The sequence below is a fragment of the Wyeomyia smithii genome, chromosome 2 (assembly GCF_029784165.1).
Source record: "Wyeomyia smithii strain HCP4-BCI-WySm-NY-G18 chromosome 2, ASM2978416v1, whole genome shotgun sequence".
Lineage (NCBI taxonomy): Eukaryota > Metazoa > Arthropoda > Insecta > Diptera > Culicidae > Wyeomyia > Wyeomyia smithii.
This window is the reverse complement of record NC_073695.1, coordinates 92897505-92917986: the sequence shown is the minus strand read 5'-3', so window position 1 is coordinate 92917986 and position 20482 is coordinate 92897505. Positions and strand designations below refer to the sequence as shown.

At 37.5% G+C, this 20482-nt stretch overlaps 1 protein-coding gene across 1 annotated transcript; it reads right to left on the bottom strand.

The window, feature by feature from the left end:
- Positions 1–18847, bottom strand: LOC129721336 (uncharacterized). Its single transcript, XM_055673784.1, has 3 exons — positions 17787–18847; positions 521–715; positions 1–420 (listed from the first exon to the last, which is right to left on the bottom strand). Exons 1-3 carry the CDS (start codon positions 17952–17954, stop codon positions 307–309), a joined length of 477 nt encoding a protein of 158 aa, XP_055529759.1. The 5' UTR covers positions 17955–18847; the 3' UTR covers positions 1–306.
- Positions 18848–20482: the final 1635 nt, after the last annotated feature.

Genomic DNA, 20482 nt, shown 5'->3' with positions numbered 1-20482 from the left:
CATATATACAGCAGACCCGCGATTTTATTTTCAGATACAAAAAAATCTCATTCTTTATTCTTTTTTTCGTTGATCGATCTATCATAAGTATAGCATTCTACACTGGCTTTACTCTAAAGTCCTTGGTAACATGTTAAGTTGGTAACTTATGAATAAGTATACAAAACATATTTATTGTACAAAACCGTATAGTCAGCGGTGTCATGTTCTTAACTATCGACTATGAGTCATCGAATATTAACTTATCATCTATAGGAAAGCTTAAGCCAACAAATTACAAAACTTTCCAGATTTTCACTACTGGAACTATCCAGCTATCAGATTTCCTTCGATGTCCCGGTACAACTCATTATTGTTTCCGTACAGCCCTTCAGCATCACCACAGTTTACGTTGGTCCACCAATCGCAAACTCGAACAGCCTAAAACGAATAAAAACGGTTCATATTATACTCGATTTTCGGAGACTGTTGAATATAGAGAAGGTTCATGGCGATCTGATCACCAAAAGTCGAAAAATACTTGATTAAAGACGGTGCCGTTGGGACACAGGAAGGAGAACATGTAGCCATTTGGCAAACACCAGTGCCAGATTTGACAGCGCGTTTCCACATCCGCATAGTAACCGGGCATCCGTTCGGAACATCTAAACGTTAATCCGGAGGGAATCCGCTCGTAAGCCGGGTAGTCCACGTTGGGCTCGTAGCCGAAGATTTGCTATGAAAGAGAGTGTACATAGTTATTAAATTTGTTCAAAAAACTGAATAAAATAGTGAAAATATTCAACACTCATTACGCACAGCTAAAGCTGTTTTTTCAGCACGGTAACAGTTTAATACAACGATTTAAATACTAACTGAAGAATAGTGAATCGCAGTTATAAGTGATAACAACTGAGAAACTTTATTTGCTTGAACATTTCTCACGCACATGATGCTTGTACTTGCATATGCTGTATGCATGTTAAGCCTGCTTAACCTTACAACTCGCCCCAAATATTTACAAATATATTTGGGTTGAGAACTGGAATTATCGGGGTCACATTATTGAAAATATACATCTTACTGGATCTGTAAAAATGATAAATCATCCAGACTAGAGATCTAACCTGGTAATATAGAATTTCCCCAACAAGGGGAAAAAAATAGTTGTGCAAAAATATACATATTTTTACTTTTTACTAACTGCAGTCAATTTTCAGTATGATATTTCACGAAAAAAATGAAGGTATTTTGAATTTATTCCTGTTTTTATAGATAACGAAATCAAACAATGCTCCCGTAACCGAATTAGGATATTGAGGTTTTTATTTTACTGCGTTTGACTTATTTGTTTTTTTTTTTTTACACTTATTTTGTTAATACCGAATGTTTGGCAAAAATAAATTACTTTGCAAAAAAGATTGTAATTTCGTGAGTTTCAAATCAACTTGCCAGAATAACGCAAAGCACAGATAATCGAACATCAATCGAATTTATGAGTGAAACTTTAAATCTTTGTGTAACCTTTTCTGCAAGCCTGAGGCGTATTAGCAACCACGGAGCCTTAAGCAAAAAGACTAATCCGATAATTGCTGCACCGTGCCATCGAAAGTGTACCTATAGGCACATAAGAGCATCGAACCGCATCATTTCAAAACAGCCACAAAGAACGTCATAATCACACTCTTTAAACGGTAATTTATTTTGTCATTGCTCCAGATTCGTGAACAGATTAGCACAACGAATTAACTCCTCACGAATGCGATGACACATGATTGGCAAAGCATGGGAAGCTTACTCGCAGTCCCACCAACAATGATGGAGGCGTAAAATAATTATCGTCGTGGCTAATAACGATTACCGTTTCAAGATCAAGCCTTGAAGCATGATCTCGTGGACATCCCATGCACCATGATCAAAAAGCATACCGATCCGGTCGATTATCGCGCTAATTTCAGGTGGTGTGAAATTCAAAGAGCAAGCTGAATTTCAATGTGTTTACATCACGTAAAACCAGCTGAAATTTTTTGTCATAGTTAAATCAAATTAAATTAAAGGTTAGAATTAGACCTGTGCGCCGACCATATCATCGGCGGCGGTGGCGTAGAAAACATTTTACCTCGGCGGCGATCGGCGCGCCGGCGTGACGCCGTTGGTAATTCTCGGCGGCAGCGGCGGCGGCGTGTACCGGCGTGACACTAATTACCACTTCCAAAATATTGCGTATAATGTGTACACTCTCGGTTTTTTAATTCAAAATAAATAGTTAAAAATATGTTCATCCGGATTGACAGGATGTCATAAAAGAAATAAGAATGGGTAAGAAACAAGTAAACAAACAATTTAACAACCAGCAAAGAAACGACTATCGGCGCGATAAAAATTTCCTCGGCGGCGCGCCGACTCAAAACCATCGGCGGCGGCGGCGTGCGTAAAATTGTCGGCGGCGGCGGCGCGGCGTGGCGGCGCACAGGACTAGTTAGAATTAAAACTGGACTAATGAACCTTATAGCGAATATATTTTTTAATTCATGAATTAAGGTAAATATGATTGTTTCCAAGTTCAACAGATGATCACGGTAACCGTGAAGCGAAATGAGGTGGAACTGCTTTCTTTAAGGTGGTAGTGTGTAGAAGCCACCACGTGGTCGACTACGAATTTTCAGCGCCACAAGACTCGGGAATAGTTAGTGCGTTATCTATGAAAATACTATCTTATGTTTTCATCACCTTAACAAACATGATGATATGTTTTCACAAGTGATGCATTAATTATTACCGAGTGGTAAGCATTTGAAAATTCCAAGTCGACCACTTGGTGGCTTGAAGTCGGCCATTTATGGCTTCACACACTTCCACCTTAATAATTATGTATAAAGATTGCTGCGGTTTTTCATTTGAGAAATGCGCGTTGCGATATTTGCGCGACAAATCCTGTAGACAGACAAGTTATAGGCAGATTTACGTTCCTTGGGAAACTTAGATTCCAGCACGCAAATCCATAACGAGCTGCCGTGCGGAATTGGTAATTTTTTTTTATTTTCTCATGTTCAAACTTACCTTTAAATAAATGCAAAGATTATTTCTGTGTGTCACTCTCAGCTTGAACATAAATCAAGGAAAACATTTTTTTGAAGCGTTTGATGACGGGACCCCCTCAAACAACTATTGGCAACGAATGTTGGCAAGGATGAAGATTGACAACAAGTCAGCATACCAAGCCACTATTGGATCATTAATGTCCCAAAGCTAAATGCCTACATCTAAATAATTGAAAATCTTTATTTTTTAAGTAAATTGAAATTTAAGTTTCCTCTATCAAATAACACTTCATGGAGTTGAAAAATTCATCTTACGAATAATAATTTTACCCAGCGAGTATAAGGAAAGATCCATCATGAAAATTTTACCGTAACGAACAACTATAACCACAATTATGGCACAGACGCGAGTATGGGTCACTTACACGAAAAGGGTGTATTCTCAAATAATCAAACAGTTTTCATTAGCAATTGCATATTTCGTAGCACAGTGGATGTCACTGAAAGTAAATGGAAATTAATAACTTTGATCGGCGCATTAAGAGAAATGACTCATATTTGTGACAATTTTGTCGATCTTGCGCACAATTATCTTGATTTTTGTACTTTTGCACAAAAATGCATCGAAACTTAGTAAAATAACTGTTTTTTGCTGTTACATCAATCAAAAAAGCTGTCGTGATAATTTTTGACCATTTTAATACTAAATCGTCTTCCTCGATCTTGAATGCGAGATGTAACCCATAAATCTGTCCTTTGCTCTGTGATAATACTTTACATTTCAATTTCACATTTCATTCAAATTAGTTGAAATAAACCCCCTAATAACACTGGTCGACAAAAGCCAATAGACAAAAAAAGTTGCCTTAAAGCTCCAAATAGTTACCCTTAAAAGATAATAGCTTTTTACGCATTCCTGTGAATTTTGGTGCCCCTAGTTTGGTTAGAAGTGCGTCAAAAGTCTGCAGAGTAAATGCTCTCCGGGTTCATTGCTTCTACTTAGCTTACGGGAAAACTCGTTTAAGTCTCTGAAAAAGTTATCTGTACTAGAGGCACCAAAATTCACACTAATTTTTACCAGTGTAATCGAAAATACAATGAATTAACGTTAAAACATTATTGAACAAGGTGATTTTTTGTTACACAAAAAGTCTTTTAACTGCTCAGTTACGCACACTAACTGTAAGTTGTTTACCCCATAATTGGCTCTTAGTTCTATACTATCGAGTAGAGAACGAACCAAATTATACAAGTCGTTGCTTGTTGCTCCAGGATTGTCGTTTCTCCTTAGAATCACTAGCGCGTAGAAGAATAATTCACTGCGAAAAAAAAATCTGCTCTCACACTGGTGGACAAAGTGACGCTCTTACTTGAAGAGAGCAGCGAATCGTGTGTATCTTAGGAGGTGCTTGCAAAAATAAAATAAACTGGTGTGAGCTTTCTCGCACGACAGAACATAACGCACAGTAATCACACAACAGAGCTCATTGCTGTGCTTTCACTGTGTGTCTCTTTAGCATATATTGAATGAGAGGAGCATCTAGGTAGGAAAGTAGATAGCATTGTTTGCTTTGCATCTTGAAAGTGGAAGAAAAAATAAATCCAGTGAGTGATTCACCACTCTTGTTTCGGTCAACTGTGGTGTAAGTAACAACCGTATTATTTTGTCTGCCAGCGGCAGGAACACAGCACAAAGCTGAAGAAAGAAATGTGACGCAGCGTCCATGCTTGGTAAGAAGTGAACGGTGAATATTCACTCTGCTCTTCCCACACATTGAGAAGAATAATAATCCTGATTCTGTTGGTTCTCTTAACCAATTATTCAACCTGAAAGACGCTGTTAGAAAATGCTAGTGAGGCCCCTCGATATCATCGAATTCTAACTTCGGGCGAGGCAACACTGCCAACACTGCAAGTACGATAAGGGCCTTTGTTAGCGAAAGAATAAAGAGAGTAGACGGAAGTGAACGAGAATAGTTAGCGAAGACTGATTGAAACGATTGTTAGGCGATAAAATTTGATTTAATTTTACCACCGAAGAGTGGTCTCTCCATACTAAATTCAATTATATATATTATTATAGTTTATATTTGTATCTGGCCGATTGATGATCATTTTCACGTAAGATCACTAGATTGATCATTATATTATTATGTAAGTTCTACAATGCGATATTTCCTTTTATATATGTAATAGAGCTAAGAGAGATTAGGTGTTCCGGATTGTGCTAAATCTAACTTCAGAAACCATCCAGAAACTTACTGTAAGTCTGCTAAAACTATGTCACTAACACGATGTAATTTAACATCAAATAAACTAATTTCAGTTCGAGTCTTTCGATTGCGGAAAAGTTTCACAGACGCAGTACGTTTAAAATTAAGCACTTCTTATAAATATTAGGACATTCATGATTTGGCGAGAAATATAAAAAAAATCCAAGTGTGCGACAGTGAAAAATACTATACTATGCCCATAATTCAAAAATTGGCTAATATGCCATTTTTACCAAAATCGAGAAAACAGTTTCTCGTGAAGGTACACACCCTAAACAAGATCCCTACGGAAGCCGATTGTCAAAAAATGCATTTGGGAAGGCAGCAAACGTGAAACAATTTTGGCTAATATCCAAAATAATTGAGAATTTGGCTAATATCCAATATCCAATATGATCCTGTGGCATGTTCACGAACCAGTGTATTATTACTGAACTGTGATTCTTCTAACTTTCGAAAGTGTGTTGTAGCTTGGTGGTTACTGGCGACAGGTGAGCGATCGTAAGGCCCTTGCATCAAATTTGACTTTTTCACGAAGAATATTTGATGCTACAAGAATTTATTCGTTGTACTGCGAAACCCAATGATCAAAACGTGTGACTGTCTCCTTCTGTCATAAATCTTTACATTTGAAAAAATGATATTTAGCTCTTTGATTAGGAGAAATATTATTAAAGAGAAGATTCAGATTTCATTTTGGATTTGATGAGAGAAAATAGGAAAGTGGATTGTGAGATTACCATGAATAATAATATTTTCGTTATATTATTGTATTGCTGCACGTAACAATTGTCTCGTCGTCCTTTTCATCCTCACTTGTGTTTCCGTGTTGTTTTATTAAATTTAAAACCATTTTCATCACCAACGAGTACGATATAATTCACATCGTATGGATATTAGCCAAATTGTACACCGTTTTGTCAACTGACCTTTCGTTTATAATTGAAAAAAAAACGGCTACTGTATTAAAAATACGTGGCAGATGGAATTGTTCTACAGATTTCTCTGTTTCAACTCAACGGCAAGGTTCCAGCATATATGAAGGGTGATACACTCAATAAAAAAGTTGTCATGAACAGTCAAAATATGTTGTACAGACAAAAAACTTTCAAATGCGTTTTTCTCGATTTGATGCCTATGGCATATTAGCCAATTTTTGAATTATGGGCAGTATACCGAATGTCGATTGGACTCGAAAGTGTTTTGATGGGTCCATGTTTTATCTGTTGTCACGAACCGCCGTATAAAACCTTATTACACGTAATCAATGTCAGATTCGTTAGCCGGGGCCTGGCTTTGTTGGTAACATCTCCGTCAAGCACGCTGCACAGTGGTCCAGAAAGGCAACAAGTGGAACTTAATTCCATAGCGTCTTTCACCTTTATCCTAGTTTAATAATGTCTTCGGATCAAATGTTTGTATGAATGACTCGTACAATTGCAAATTGTCAAAAACATGAAAAGTTTACTATACTGAAAATAAAAAAAATTTATGTTAATAGATAGGTTGGAGAAGGGGGAAATGATTTATTCAAAAAAGTTGCCGAAAATTTAAAAATATGAAATTTTATTGAAAAAATGGAAATCCTATTTTCATTCGGTACAAGGTTATAAAGTATATTGTATGGAACTTACTTAAAAGTTAGTTTTTTGTACCTAACTTTTATAAGTTGCATTTTACACGAAAGTGTTGTTTGGAGCAATTGTTGGGCCACACAAAATACACATTTTTGTCAAGAACCATACATCTCCAGGATTTTTCTTTAGAAAGTTATATCATATTTTAGGCTATTTTTTCGATAACTTCAAGAACGCCAGGTCATGAAGGGGAAAGTGAAATCATGATGTTAACCCATTCCCCGCGAGTGATGCCGTATGGCATCTCCTGACATCTAAACTTGGAATACAGTTCAACAGTTATACTTGAAGTTTTGAACGGTGAAGCTGTTAAATACATTAGAGAACAGATTAAGCTTCCATATGATATACAGTTTGTGCCAATTGTACATGAAGTTGATAAGTAGGGGAGAACCGTACAAGACGCACCAGTTGGGTAAGATAGCCCATGCTATTAATTCCCCAAAATACTTACACATGTGGCTTTTTATGACGAAATTCTTCGCTTTTCTCATAAAAACCCAGCTTCTCTATAGTTCTCATACAAAAAAGTGTGCCATAATGACTAAAATACCCAAAAAACTGTGCAATTGGCTGTGGCTCTGTCCAACATGTAATTATTCATGAATTTTATTTAAGCTTTAATGATTAACTGACTTGTAAATAATACAAAAAACTACAGTTCCTCTAACCTTTATACTTTTGGAGTTTATAATATTACGAGTATTTCAAATTATTTCACTAACTTTCGTCAACTTTTACCTAAAAACAATCAAAATTAAATTGGGGCAGAATGCACTACGAAGAGCTTGCAGGAGATTGCTTGACAGCTCGAAGCATATTCCATTATTTCTGATTTTACTTTCGAGACGCGTGTTGATTTCTGCTAGTGGCATATTAGCCTACTGCTTTGGAGCATACTGACTTCTGTTGTGGTGCGTTTTGGTCACGGGCTTGTTTGGCGGCAATGGTAATTTTTACCAAAAAAGACATTGAAATCGAGTATTTTATAATAAAATTCGTCATAAACATACAATAAATAGATCTTACAATCATCCTACACGTTCAATGTCGCTTTGAAATGATTTGAAGCGCTGTAAATCGCGCAAATGCTTAACTGGTGCGTTTTGTACAATCCTCCCCTATAAGGGTTTGATGGTATTTTTTCGAGGAAAACATTGATTTCTCATCGCGGGGAGAGTGTTGGAGTAATCAAAAAAATAAGCTAAAATACACTAAGGTCGTTTTTTACGCGGGATTTTTTTAAGGCGGCTTTTTTTACGCGGATTCCGGAATTTACGCGGTTTTTTCACGCGGATTCCGGAATTTACACGGTATTTTTTGACGTAGAATTACGTCTTACGGCAACATATACAGGGGACCAATTTCATTACAGGGATCCAATTTCAAAAACCAAAAACATCGAGAGCGTCACAAAAATTCTCCATTTTCAACCGTTTTAAGCTCAGTTAGTTTCCAACCGATTTTCGTTATTTTTGCAGTAATCGACTGGAAAATCAACCAAGCACCCGTCCAAATGCAGAAAGTTGTAAGCTGATTGTTCGAACGATTGTACTATTGAAAATTGTCAAGCCTTGTCGAAACGCAAATGTCGAACTCTGATTGGTCACACAATGCTTCTTTCCCTAACAAGGTCGACAGAATATACCTAGTTGACTAAGAATGCGCGCTTTGTGTTTTATGTATAATTCATTCCATGATTGTGCCGATACCACACGGACGTTGGTTATCATTCCATGATTGTGCCGATACCACACGGACGTTGGTTGCTGATCGTGAAGAAGAAGGAAAAGCCGGGTTTCAATTTCTGGCTGATCGTTCTGGGCGCGTTGATACTTAAGCACCTGTCTATCTGGCGGCTGTTATGGAGTTTTCGGTAGCTGCAGAATTATTGGAAATGGCAGGCAATTCTACTAGAGAAAACGGGAGATCAAGAATCATCGGCGAATGGTTATCCGGAATGATGATAATTGATCAAACTTGCCAGTGTTGTTACTGTTGTGAAATATAATAGCACCTTTTGATGCTCTTCAACTATGTGATTGAAGAAGTTAAAATTTTCCATCGTGTGTAACATGTTACATGTTATAACAGACGGAAAACCGCGAATTTCAGTATTTGCAAGCGAGGAAAAATTCAACATTGCCTCAAGAACGTGTTGGTGGCCCTGAGAAGGACCGGTTATAATTTATACTTGTTCTCGTGCTGGATGGCAGCAGACAACAGAAATGCAGCACTTACGCTCTTGCGTCTTAAATTAAAACGGTTATATTTAATACCTCAGCAGAATTTTGACCTTCATACTCATGTCTACCATCGGCAATGTCAAACACGCAATAATCTGCTTTCATACGACACGGGGACGAAAACATTTTCTCCAACCAAGCTGCGCAACACGACACAAAACATGTTATTTTGTTGCTTGTTACATGTTATTTTGTTGCTTGTTACATGTTATTTTGTTGCTTCGACAGAATGTCAACAAGAAATCATTTTTGTACAAACGTGCTACGAAACTGAGGAAAAACTTTAGAAACTGAAAAAAGAGGTGGAGCTTATCAAATGATCGCTCTGAGCCAGAATGAAGTCACACATATTTTTCAAGTTATATCATTCCACCACGTACGAAAAAAATTTATTCCTATTTTCATCCCTATATAAGAGCCTGTTTTAGTCGAAGCCGCTCATAATAGTTCTGAACAGCGACAACAGCAGTCCTCCCTTAGCAGCAGCGGGAGCAGTGCAGTGGGTACCATCGATAGCGGATAGCGGCCACAACTGTGGCATGGCTGCGGATAAGCGTAGCAGTTTCAGCGGATCTCAGCATCGATAGCAGCTGGGCCAGCAGATGCAGGTACAGCGGATACCAATGGCAGCGTATAGCGGCCACAACTGTGGCATGGCTATGCATAGCGTAGCTGTTGCAGCGGGTAAATCAGCATCGATTGTAGCAGGGTCAGCTGATGCAACGACACTCCCTTCACTAAAATGATGTTTCAGTGTGGTAGCGGGAAGCATCAGCAGCAGGCTTGCATGAAGTGAATACGTCAGCCAGCAACTTTCTCTAAGGCCTCTGCCATAGTAGACGCGAAAAGCGAACCGATCGCTCGGCCGGAGGTTATTGTACAGCTCTACTGATAGCTGTACATTAACCTACAGCCGAGCGAATCGGTTCGCGTCGCTTTTCGCGTCTATTATGGCAGAGGCCTAATGGGAAAGTTGTATCATTTTGTTCAGAATAATATTATTGTCGGTAATATTACAGAGATGCGATTGCGTAAATCCGATTTTGAATTGAACAATTGTTCTTTTGAAAACAAATAAAACACTTATTTGAAGAGTTAATAGCTTTTGGTACCAATAGCAGTATAGTGATAGCCTCAGCGGTAGATGCAGATGCAGCCGGTACTTCCCTGAGGCCGATGTGGAAGTAAATGGAAGCAGCACGGCGAAACAGTTCGGGTTATGCTTAGACGCGCGTCATTTTTCGTTGTGGATATTCCCCCTTAGACGCGCGTCATTTTTCGTTGTTGATATTCCCGTTGTTGTTGACATGAATCGACGCGATTTCATATGATAGCGGTGGTATTAGCGGTAGATGCATTTGCCAACACTTCCACCAGTAAAGCCGTGTCTAGTTTTCAATGTGAAAACACCTTTCTTATTGTGTTTGGCCGTGCGCCTTTGTCCTCACTGTCAAGGTAACACAGAGATGTAAGATAAACACTACATCCCATGATAAATTGAACAACTGTCCCTATAAGGACAACAAATGAATTAATGAAGATTTAATTTTGAAGTAGAATACTTCTCTCAGGAAGTTCGGCTACATAGGGATTTAAAACGAATATCTAAAACTGAAAAAAGTGAGAAAAATTTCAAATGCTAATAAATCGGTTAGTTTTCGATGGATTTCCTTCGTTTTTGCAGCAATCGATTTGAAAATCTTCTAAGATTCCTACCAAATGCATGAAATTGCAATTTTATCATTCGAACTATTGTACTATTGAAAATTCTTAAGCCTTGTCAAAACACAAAATTCGACCTCTGTTTGGTCGTTATACGATTGCTTTCCCAAGCACGGTCGACAGAGTTATGGACCTAGTAAGTTGGGAATGCATCATTTGGCCTATATAAGAGCTTCATCAGATAATAAACAGACATTTTATCGGATATTAAACTGAACAACTGAAATTTGAAGAACACAAATGAATATTTGAAAAGTTTATATTTCTCGTTTTGCGCTATAATCCAAAGTTAATTATCTTAATCTACATGCATACTCTGACTGTTATTAGGTGTTTGCGTCGCTTAGTGTTTGGCTACGGTCATGCAGAACGCAAATAACGGCGCGATGCGATTCGGCAAGACGAAATGTGTTGAAATGTATTGCTCTCCTTCGCCTTAAAAAGAGCTGTACATTTCACCACGGTAAGGCGAATCGCGCGCCAGCATTCGCGTTCTGCATAACCGTAGCCTTTGTTCCGTTCCCGTTTAATGATGTCGTATTAAATGTGCATATAACAATTCGGCAGCACTTCAACTTCTCATTTGCACGAAATTTAAAAATATTCAATGAACTTCATTCAAAATATCAAACAAAAAGAAATTAAAATACTGCCAATGAACGGTCAACGTTTATTTACTAGAAAAAAACGACTGACACGCAAGCAGCCGGGTTATCTTTCTTGTAAAAGTATTCTACTTCAACCTTACGGTCGTGGCTTTGCTTACAACCTTCCTGTGCTTTTTTTTCGAACGTTGTAGAATGGTATAACTGGAAATAATTTTTCCAGTTATCCCATTCCACAACGTGCGAAAAATCTATGTCAGAGCGGGTATCGCGCGCTTTCTGGACCATGAAGCATTTAAGCGATAATTGAATGAAATTTGCAACTGCAGCAACCAGCCTTTTTCAAGGCTACTAAATGTATTTGTAAGAGCATAATGAATGGTTATTACTAAACTGCAACTTTGATTGCAGTTTGATGCTGCTGCAATTGCGCAGCAGTGTGATGTATATTCAATTCATTGATACTGTGCATCACAAGCGGTATATGCGAAACAAATCCGATTTCAAACAGAAAAGTTCAGCAAGTTTTGCTAACGGTGATGAGTCCGTTTTAGAAAATTCATAACACTTCATTAACATGGATGTAACGTCTTGAAGAAGACGGTTATTGCTCGACATCACAGCAGAATTTCCACCTTCATACTAATGCCTACCGTCGGCAGTATCAAACACGCAATAATCTGCTTCCATGCGACACGGGGAAGGAAACATTGTTTCCTTCCAAGCCACGCAACACGACACAACACATGTTATTTTGTTGCCTTCATGAGAGTGCTATCGGTCCGGCTGGACAGAATGTCCACAAGAAATCATTTTTGTACATCCGTGCTACGAAACTTGAAAACTAAAAATAAAGGTGGAGCTTATCGAATGATCGCTCTGAGCCAGAATGAATGAGATGTATTTTTTTTCGAACGTTGTAGAATGGTATAACTGGAAATAATTTAGTCACACCAATTTTTCCAGTTATTCCATTCTATTCCATTAAAGCAAAAATAATATACGAAACATATACGGAAATATATATCGCTTCACACCATTAAAATGATTAACCCTAATCGAGTGTATTTCCAAAGCTATTGCAAAAAATTATTGACATAAGACAGGCTGTTGTAATTCTACGTTAACCTCGTTTCTTATAAACAACCTCTTCCACTTTTTTGCCCGGATTTCGGGTTTCCTTCACTCGGAATGCAAAATTATTGATGTTTTTTTTTACGTGGATTCCGGAATTTAGGCGGTTTTTTTTACGCGGATTACGGAGTTTATGCGGTTTTTTACGCGGATTCCGGAATTTACGCGGTTTTTTTACGCTGATTCCGGAATTTACGAGTTTTTTTTTACGCGGCACGTATCCCCCGCGTAAAAAGCGACTTTAGTGTATGATATAACTTTGTAAGGACAAGCCCTGGAGATATTTGGTTTGCAATAAAAACGTGTGTTTTGCATGCCCAAATGCTTCTTTAGAACAGCGTTTTCTTGTGAAATGTACCAAACAAAAGTTAACTACAAAAAAGTAACTTCTAAGTAACTTTTATATAAAATACTCTGTAGCTCTGTACCCAGTGAAGATAGGAATTTTGTTTGTTCAGCAAAGTTCATATTGTTGCATGTTCTAATATTCTCCATCGCATGAGGAATGACAAATTTACGCGAATAATGAACCAATTACATGCGAGCATTCCTAGCACAGACGACGTGGATGGACACCATCCGTTTCCTGTGATATTCTCTGTAAGAAAAAAGCAAAGCCTTGGTGCTACATTCCGATTCGGAACTCGATCTTCTGTTTATTTATACACAGACTTCGTAGCCGACTATTTCATGTACAGGACAATTGCGGGGCTAGCGTTACGGTCCTACTGACACTAACAGTCTATACCGAGCCGAGACTCGAACCTACGACGACTGGCTTGTTAGGCCAGCATCGTACCTCGAGACCATCTGGGAGAGATATTCTCTGTATCAATATCGAAATAAAAATTGACAGAGTCTCCCTTTCCCAATAGGTCAATTTATTTTTGCTTCCATGAGCTTAGACTAATATGATGTCTCGAAGGTGAAATTTTTCCGAAAAATTTGAACAATATCCATTCTTGAACAATTTCTTAACCTGCTTTCAGAACCTAATAAAAACTGATATCTTGAAAGAAAACATGCCGGTAAAAGCAACAGTACCAGTACCGCAGGTCTCTCTTCGTCTATGATTGCAGCGGTACACTTCTATTCGTACTGCAGCGGTACTATTCGTACTGCACCGGTACTATTCATATTGCAGTGGTACACTTTCGTTGGTACATTTGTATTCGTGTGCAATCGAGGAAAAACTGCAATGCTGCTGTTGATGGTGATTGAAAGTTTATCTTATTAATTTTATTACCATAAATTACTCAACAAGAATTGTAAATTTTTGCAACGGAAATTTATTTAATTATGTCCTCGTAATACAGCGCATGCAGTTGTAGGCAAATGAAAAAAATTGTCAAGCAAAAACCAAAATGGAATTATTGATTGCTACGATTTTTTGTTGGAAATTGTTAATAATTTTGTTTAACATATCTTCTTATGTTTGCCAAATGATGAACCTCTGTAAGGGCTTCCATATTATTTTGAAAGTAAGATCCATACACGCAAAATTTCGAGCTTTAATCATCCAATGTGTCCTTTCAATTCGCACAGAATTTGCTCTGACTTCGCACAACCAATACGTGATACGCATAACGCAAAAGTTGTACAAGGAATACATTGACAGAGATCAAAATCAGAATATGTATCATATACACAAAATTCGTAATGTCTCGGTAAACTTTGGCTTCGGGCGAACGATCAGTTTCGAGGCGCTCAAAAAACCGTTCTTTACTTTCGCGAGCCGGTGCGTATCAACGACTCGTGCATCCGTAAAAATCGTCAGCAACCGAAACAGCCAATGGCGAGCCTTGTTGCCGCGGAAGTTATTGACGCTGGTGCCAGTAACGCAGAACCGAATGCATGTGAATGAAACCAGAGTCATAATTAAATGCAAAATGTTTTGGACTAATCTTATGTTTTTGTTTATTGTTAATGATTGAATGATGTTTTCAAATGACCTGATTCATGAAAGTGAATCGATCAGACAATAATTTCTACAATGGAGTCAGTACCCAACTTATCAGTATTGAATGCTGGTTGCACTGTTTTAACGATGCCAACCTTCTGAACAACGGCTGATGCTTTATAAGTGTAGTGGTTTGGAGCTGCGCAATACATTCAAAATATGCTAGAGCATCAAATGCGTTATACTCAACGCACATGCGTTGTACTGGTTCCAATTTTAATCAGTAAACGCGCTAATTTCGCTCATAAATGATCTGGTTACGCACACTCCAACTTTTGCGTGTATCATAGATTTGATTTAATCAGAGTTAAATAAGACAAAACCATTCATTATGATAACGTAAGTATTATTGAATTTGGTTTTTATAGTTAATTCTGACTTTGACGCATTACGAGGAATTCTTAGTGCCTCTTCAACAAGCACGATATGCTTGTGCCTTGTCAAATACATGTTATTTGCACAAAAAATACTACAGGCATAATATCGCCAAATATAAACGATATTCTTTCGAGTGTTGTTATATATATTTCAAAAATTGATTTCCAGAGGAGGCTAAAAATAAAAATACGTACAGTCGCTGAGCAAACACATTGGTTCTGTCAGCAGACTCTGTACATTTTGTAACAAAAAAAACCTTAATTACAGTGTTTAGTCCCACGTCACCATTTCATACAACCCTAGGGCTGTATACCTTGTAGTATTTTTTTGGATATTTTCCGACGTTGCTGACTCATTTGGCCTTCCTGAGCATCGTGCATCGCCTGTAAAAGTACGACTGGAGCGCACGTTCGCTAGCTCTTATCGCTTGAACGGTTTTTGCCCACTACAAAGCAATGCATAATCAACACATTAAATTCACTTTTTTTCATGGCAACCTAAATGATAAAAGTATGGTCACTAACATTGTTACAATCGGGATATCCCAAATATTTTTGATTTGCAGCGCCATCTCTGTGTCAGGTCAAAGTCTCGGGAAGGAAGGTTTTTAGGAGCAAGAAATTCTTTTATGGGTGTTCGACTTCTCCCTACAGACAAAATTTTGCCTTCTTACATTGAAAGCAATAACACAAAATGCTCCTTTAGGTAACAAATCTGTTACTTCAAAGGCAATAGAAGTCTTCTCAAGTCAAGTAACAACACATACTGTCATATACTTGGCATATGTTACAGGAGTACGACTATCTAATAATGGTCGTTTCAACCACATGCAAAATATTCACTTGTCGAAAAAGAAGTGAAGTGTTTTTATAATGGTTCGACATCTCTCCCTCCACTGAAAAAGGGGGGTTCCGTACAAATGAAATACATATTTCAACGAATTTTTCTGGGAAACAGCCTTAAATGTTCGGGACAATGCACAGAAACCAAAAATCGATCCCAGACGCTATTCCTAAATTCAAGGTGGCAACTGCTGGTTCCTGGAAAACAGCATAAAACGCTACAACTACAAGTATTTAATGGGTCAGATTGGTTATAAAGCATTCAAAAACCAATGTATTGCAAGCAACGATTCCTTAGGCGACATCCGTAAATTACGTAACGCAAAAAAACCATTTTTGCACCCCCACCCCTCATGTGTAACGAAATGTAACGCCAACACCAACCTCACCATAAAAATTACGTAACGCTGTAGAAAAATTTGCTTAATAAAATGCTCGTTTTTGGAATGTCTCTCCAGAGATTTTTTGTTCCAAAACGCTGATCTTACCTTCCTCCCCACCCCCCACCACTATGTAACATGGATGCCGCTTAAGGCAAATTTAAGGGCGAGGATGTTCTCATTCCGATAAACCAAGCATTTCAAACGACTATGAACAAGTCTCTAGGTCGATCTTTAGAAGCATGTGGAATTGAAAAATTCCCATACCAATGTCCACAATTGAATAAATAAGACGAAGTTTACCGGGTCAACTTGTATAATATAAACATTTTAAAAATTTCCAATTTATATTGATGACATTTCGTTAACGGATTGATAATTAGAAACATCAAATCATCTACCTACTAGACGAACATTTTCCCGGTAACATTAGCGATCATGTTTTTCTCTTCATTTTGAAGAACTTTAGATGAACAAATTTATTAAGCAAGCGTCATCTGATAATATGATAAGCTCGCCAATCTCTCTTAATTTATTAGATATGACTTAAACAATTTGACTTGACCGTAACACTTTATTTTTCATGTCCGTCAAATTAACGGTTAAGTTGAAGCTATGGAGGCATTCCATGGAAAATTAATCCTCTTTCGCTGAAACTTTATACAGTTATTCCTTTTTGATAAAGAGGTCATTTCATGATATTTGTTCTTCATGTAGACTCACGACTGCTGTTTTAAAGAGGGCCTATCCAAAAATGTGACTCATGGCTAAAATTTACTATATCAGAGAAACGGCTTGTTCGGCCATTCAATGTCTTTAGGTTGCAAAGTTGTAGATGGTTGTGGGTAATAAAATTGCGATTTTAGAAAAATATAATAAATTTTTACAAAAAACTTTTATTTCTGGGCTAAATTTTCCAAATTTTCACAAAATATTAAATATCGCAAAAAGAATCTTTTTTTTTACTTATTCAAGATCTCAGGAGACTCAGAACTTTTTTTCAAGTCTTTTTTTAGCTACCCATCACAATGTTGAAAAAAATATCGTTAAGAGCATGATACCAATCCAACACGCTGTTTTGTACCATAATCAATCATTTCTGAAATTGAATGTGCGTAATTCACCGGCGACCCTGTTATTATAATGTAGTAAAAATAAGACGAACTCAAAAGTTAACCAATTTAAACAGTAGGTACGTGTTTGTCTATGTAAAAGAATCCAGATTTAGAGAACCGGAAGCTGTGAGATTGAGCAGGGACAGGGTTCGCTGTTGATCTTGCATCTGAGGTAGTTTAAAGTTGAAAGTTTGTGCAGTTTAAAAAGGTATCAAAAAGAAACAACTGTGCGAAGTTTCAGCGAAATTGGAAAGGATCGATCAGCATCGACGTAGACTGCCTCTATGGCCGCAGAATTTACAGCACTTTTGCGCTTTGCTTCGAAAACTAAGCACAGGTCACAAGTCAAATATTCGAACATTAAACCTCTTTCTTTAAGTCATAAAAACACTTAAACTAAGAACATAAAACGATGTTTAGTCACATAAACTGTAAAACTGTAAACAACAAAAACGTATTGGATTGCTACTTTACCCCGCTGATCTGATGATTTCTGAGCAGACACACCCCAAACACAGCCACGATAACAATATATCTCCACATTATGCTGCCCGGCAGGGATTTGTAAACCACGTTCCGATTGAATAACGTTTTAATCCAAAATGAATCACGATGAGCGAATTCAATTTTTCCAAATATCATCGAGTTGCTAGTGTCCACAATACTGAGTACTTTTCACGTGGAACCCATTGATAGACACTTCAGCACTACCAAGAGCACTACAGTTTTAAGCTGGCTGCTAGTTCACTCAGTCACTGTACCAATAATCCATACGATCAGGAAGTATCGGTACTGATACACTGATGAGTAAGTGCTTGCAGTCAAATCGGACCGCCACACTCTCCAAGTTCACACAGTTTCGTTTCAGCCCCGTTTTTGTTCACCCAAAACGTTGCTGCCGCACTACCGGTTCCTCGTCTCTTCTCGCATACAAATCTGCGCACTAGAAATCTATGTAACAATTAAACTTCAACTTTAAACTATTTACTATTCATGTATCTGTGCTTTTGAAGCCCTCTCCACAGTTTGGCAATCTTCACTACTTTCCTGGGCTTAATGCACACAGTTCCCGGCAGACTGTATCACTAATAACGCCTTTGTGCGTGCGATAACTTTTACGCTCTTAGTTGGATTATGTTGCCGACAATAATAGCGATGGAGATGATGAATATTATTGTTATCTATATTGGCGTGGCTCGATCAGCATCTCATTAATATAAACTGCATCTACAACAGAACCTCCTTCCGTTTCTAAACTAGTTCACTTTTATTCGATGTTCACCACTTATAAATTAGATCCTATTTATGGTATAAACTGGCTTTTCTGCAGAACAAATATCTATTAATCGCTCACGATTCGTTATGACACACCGACCAATGTTGTATACTAACGAAATGATTGAGGTTCTTATTGTTCAGATTCTAGTAGTCTTTCTATCCAAGTATCCATAAACAATAGAATGTAGACCATCCCCCGCGCGATGAGTAAACCGAATGAACAAGCAGTATAGCTCTGCCGAGGAATTTATACATTAACACCCCACGCCATCTCGGCAGCCAGCATCTGCACAATCAACGATAGTGAAAAACCACGCGGTTTTCCTCCGGCTTCGTCGATCAAACAGTAGCGCCGGTTGGTTGGTCGGTTCACGATGGCTCACGATTCCAGCGTTCGGTAAATGACGATGTCTTGCTGTCGGCTCTTCTGAAAAGATTTTTTACCCGACTGTTAAATCATTTCTAGTGATTGAGATTTGAGTATAATTTGAAAAGGCTAATTAGTACAAAACCGCATGATTTTTTTTTTTTGAATGACAATGAAAAAAAAATTATACAATGAAAATCGCTCAAAATCCAGTTTATTTTCAATTAATATTCTAACATGGGAAACATTTTTTAAATAGCGGAAAATGCATTAATAGTAGCGGTGCACATATATCTATACACAATCAGTAAAAATTACGACAAAGCCAGAGCTATACGAGCGCTTTTTATCTCAAATTCAAAAAAGAGGTAGAATAATCAAGGTCACCCCGCTGATCAAAGTCACCCCAGTTTACGGTGCTTCTTCTCAAAACAGGGTTTTTTCACGCTGTACATTTTTTGGAAGGACAAAAGTACCATCTATCACATCATTCATTCATTCATTCATCACACAAATCAAAGCTTTCGGGATTCATTTTTTTACTAGTAATTTTGACCTAGTTTTTATTTTTATATAATCATTCAACCATCATTATTTAGGTTACCTTATATTGATTTGATAAAACAAAAACTAGATTTATGAAGCTTTTTGTCAATTTTTTCTCGAAAAACTATTTTTCTTTGTAGTAGGTATATATTTTTAGGAAGGACAAAACAAATATCAAAACTTTGGCAAGAACATCGCACTAGTAAAACGAACCGTTCGAGTTTTAAAAATATTTTTAGTCATCAATACCATTTTACACAAGCCATTTTCAAAATTTAGCCGAGACTCAAATAAAATCACTCTAGCGTCGTAAACGAACAACGTAACGCATGAAGAGTGTGGGGAGGATGGTTAAGCTTACGTACTTTCTTTTTACATAAGGACGAGAGGAAGGGGGTTGATAAAACAGTAACGTAACTATGATAAGTCAAATTTAACGCTGCTTATTGTTACATAGAGGAGGAGGGGGTCTGTAATCTAGATTCGAGTGTTACGTTTTATGTGTATGACGCCTTATAGGACAAAATTGCATTTTAAACCTATAGAAACATTAATACAAAATTTCAGCCAAATCAAAAATGGTCGATTAAAATCGTTGTCCTATGATCCTTGAAATTTCTCTCTCCACATAACTCGTGTACCCAGTGCCCTTGTGCGAATACAGGAATGTTTTTTGTGATATTATTATGCATATAACAAAATCCAATACTAATACCAGCGTATAGCAATGTTTCACAAAGAGCAACTTTGTGTAGAGGAAAAAATTACTTTCTCCTTATTTGGACTTCTCAATCACCAGTCGTCTCTGTGCAGCAAACATGTGGCCTTCCTGAATGCATCCGTTTTAAAGTTATTTTTAATTTATATTGCACAGGAAATGAACACTAAATTCCAAAATAAAACCAAAAAGAGTTTAATTTCGCCTTGATTTTTTTTTTGTCTGTTGAAACGAACCCGTTGGTAAAAAATTCAAGTTCTA

Excerpts from the sequence above, each read along its gene's own strand:
- LOC129721336 (XM_055673784.1), bottom strand. The coding sequence starts at position 17,954 with ATGATATTTGGAAAAATTGAATTCGCTCATCGTGATTCATTTTGGATT. Across the intron at positions 716-17,786 it reads GAAATCATCAGATCAGCGGG|CAAATCTTCGGCTACGAGCC; the intron begins GTAAAGTAGCAA and ends TCTCTTTCATAG. Across the intron at positions 421-520 it reads ACGGCACCGTCTTTAATCAA|GCTGTTCGAGTTTGCGATTG; the intron begins GTATTTTTCGAC and ends TATTCGTTTTAG.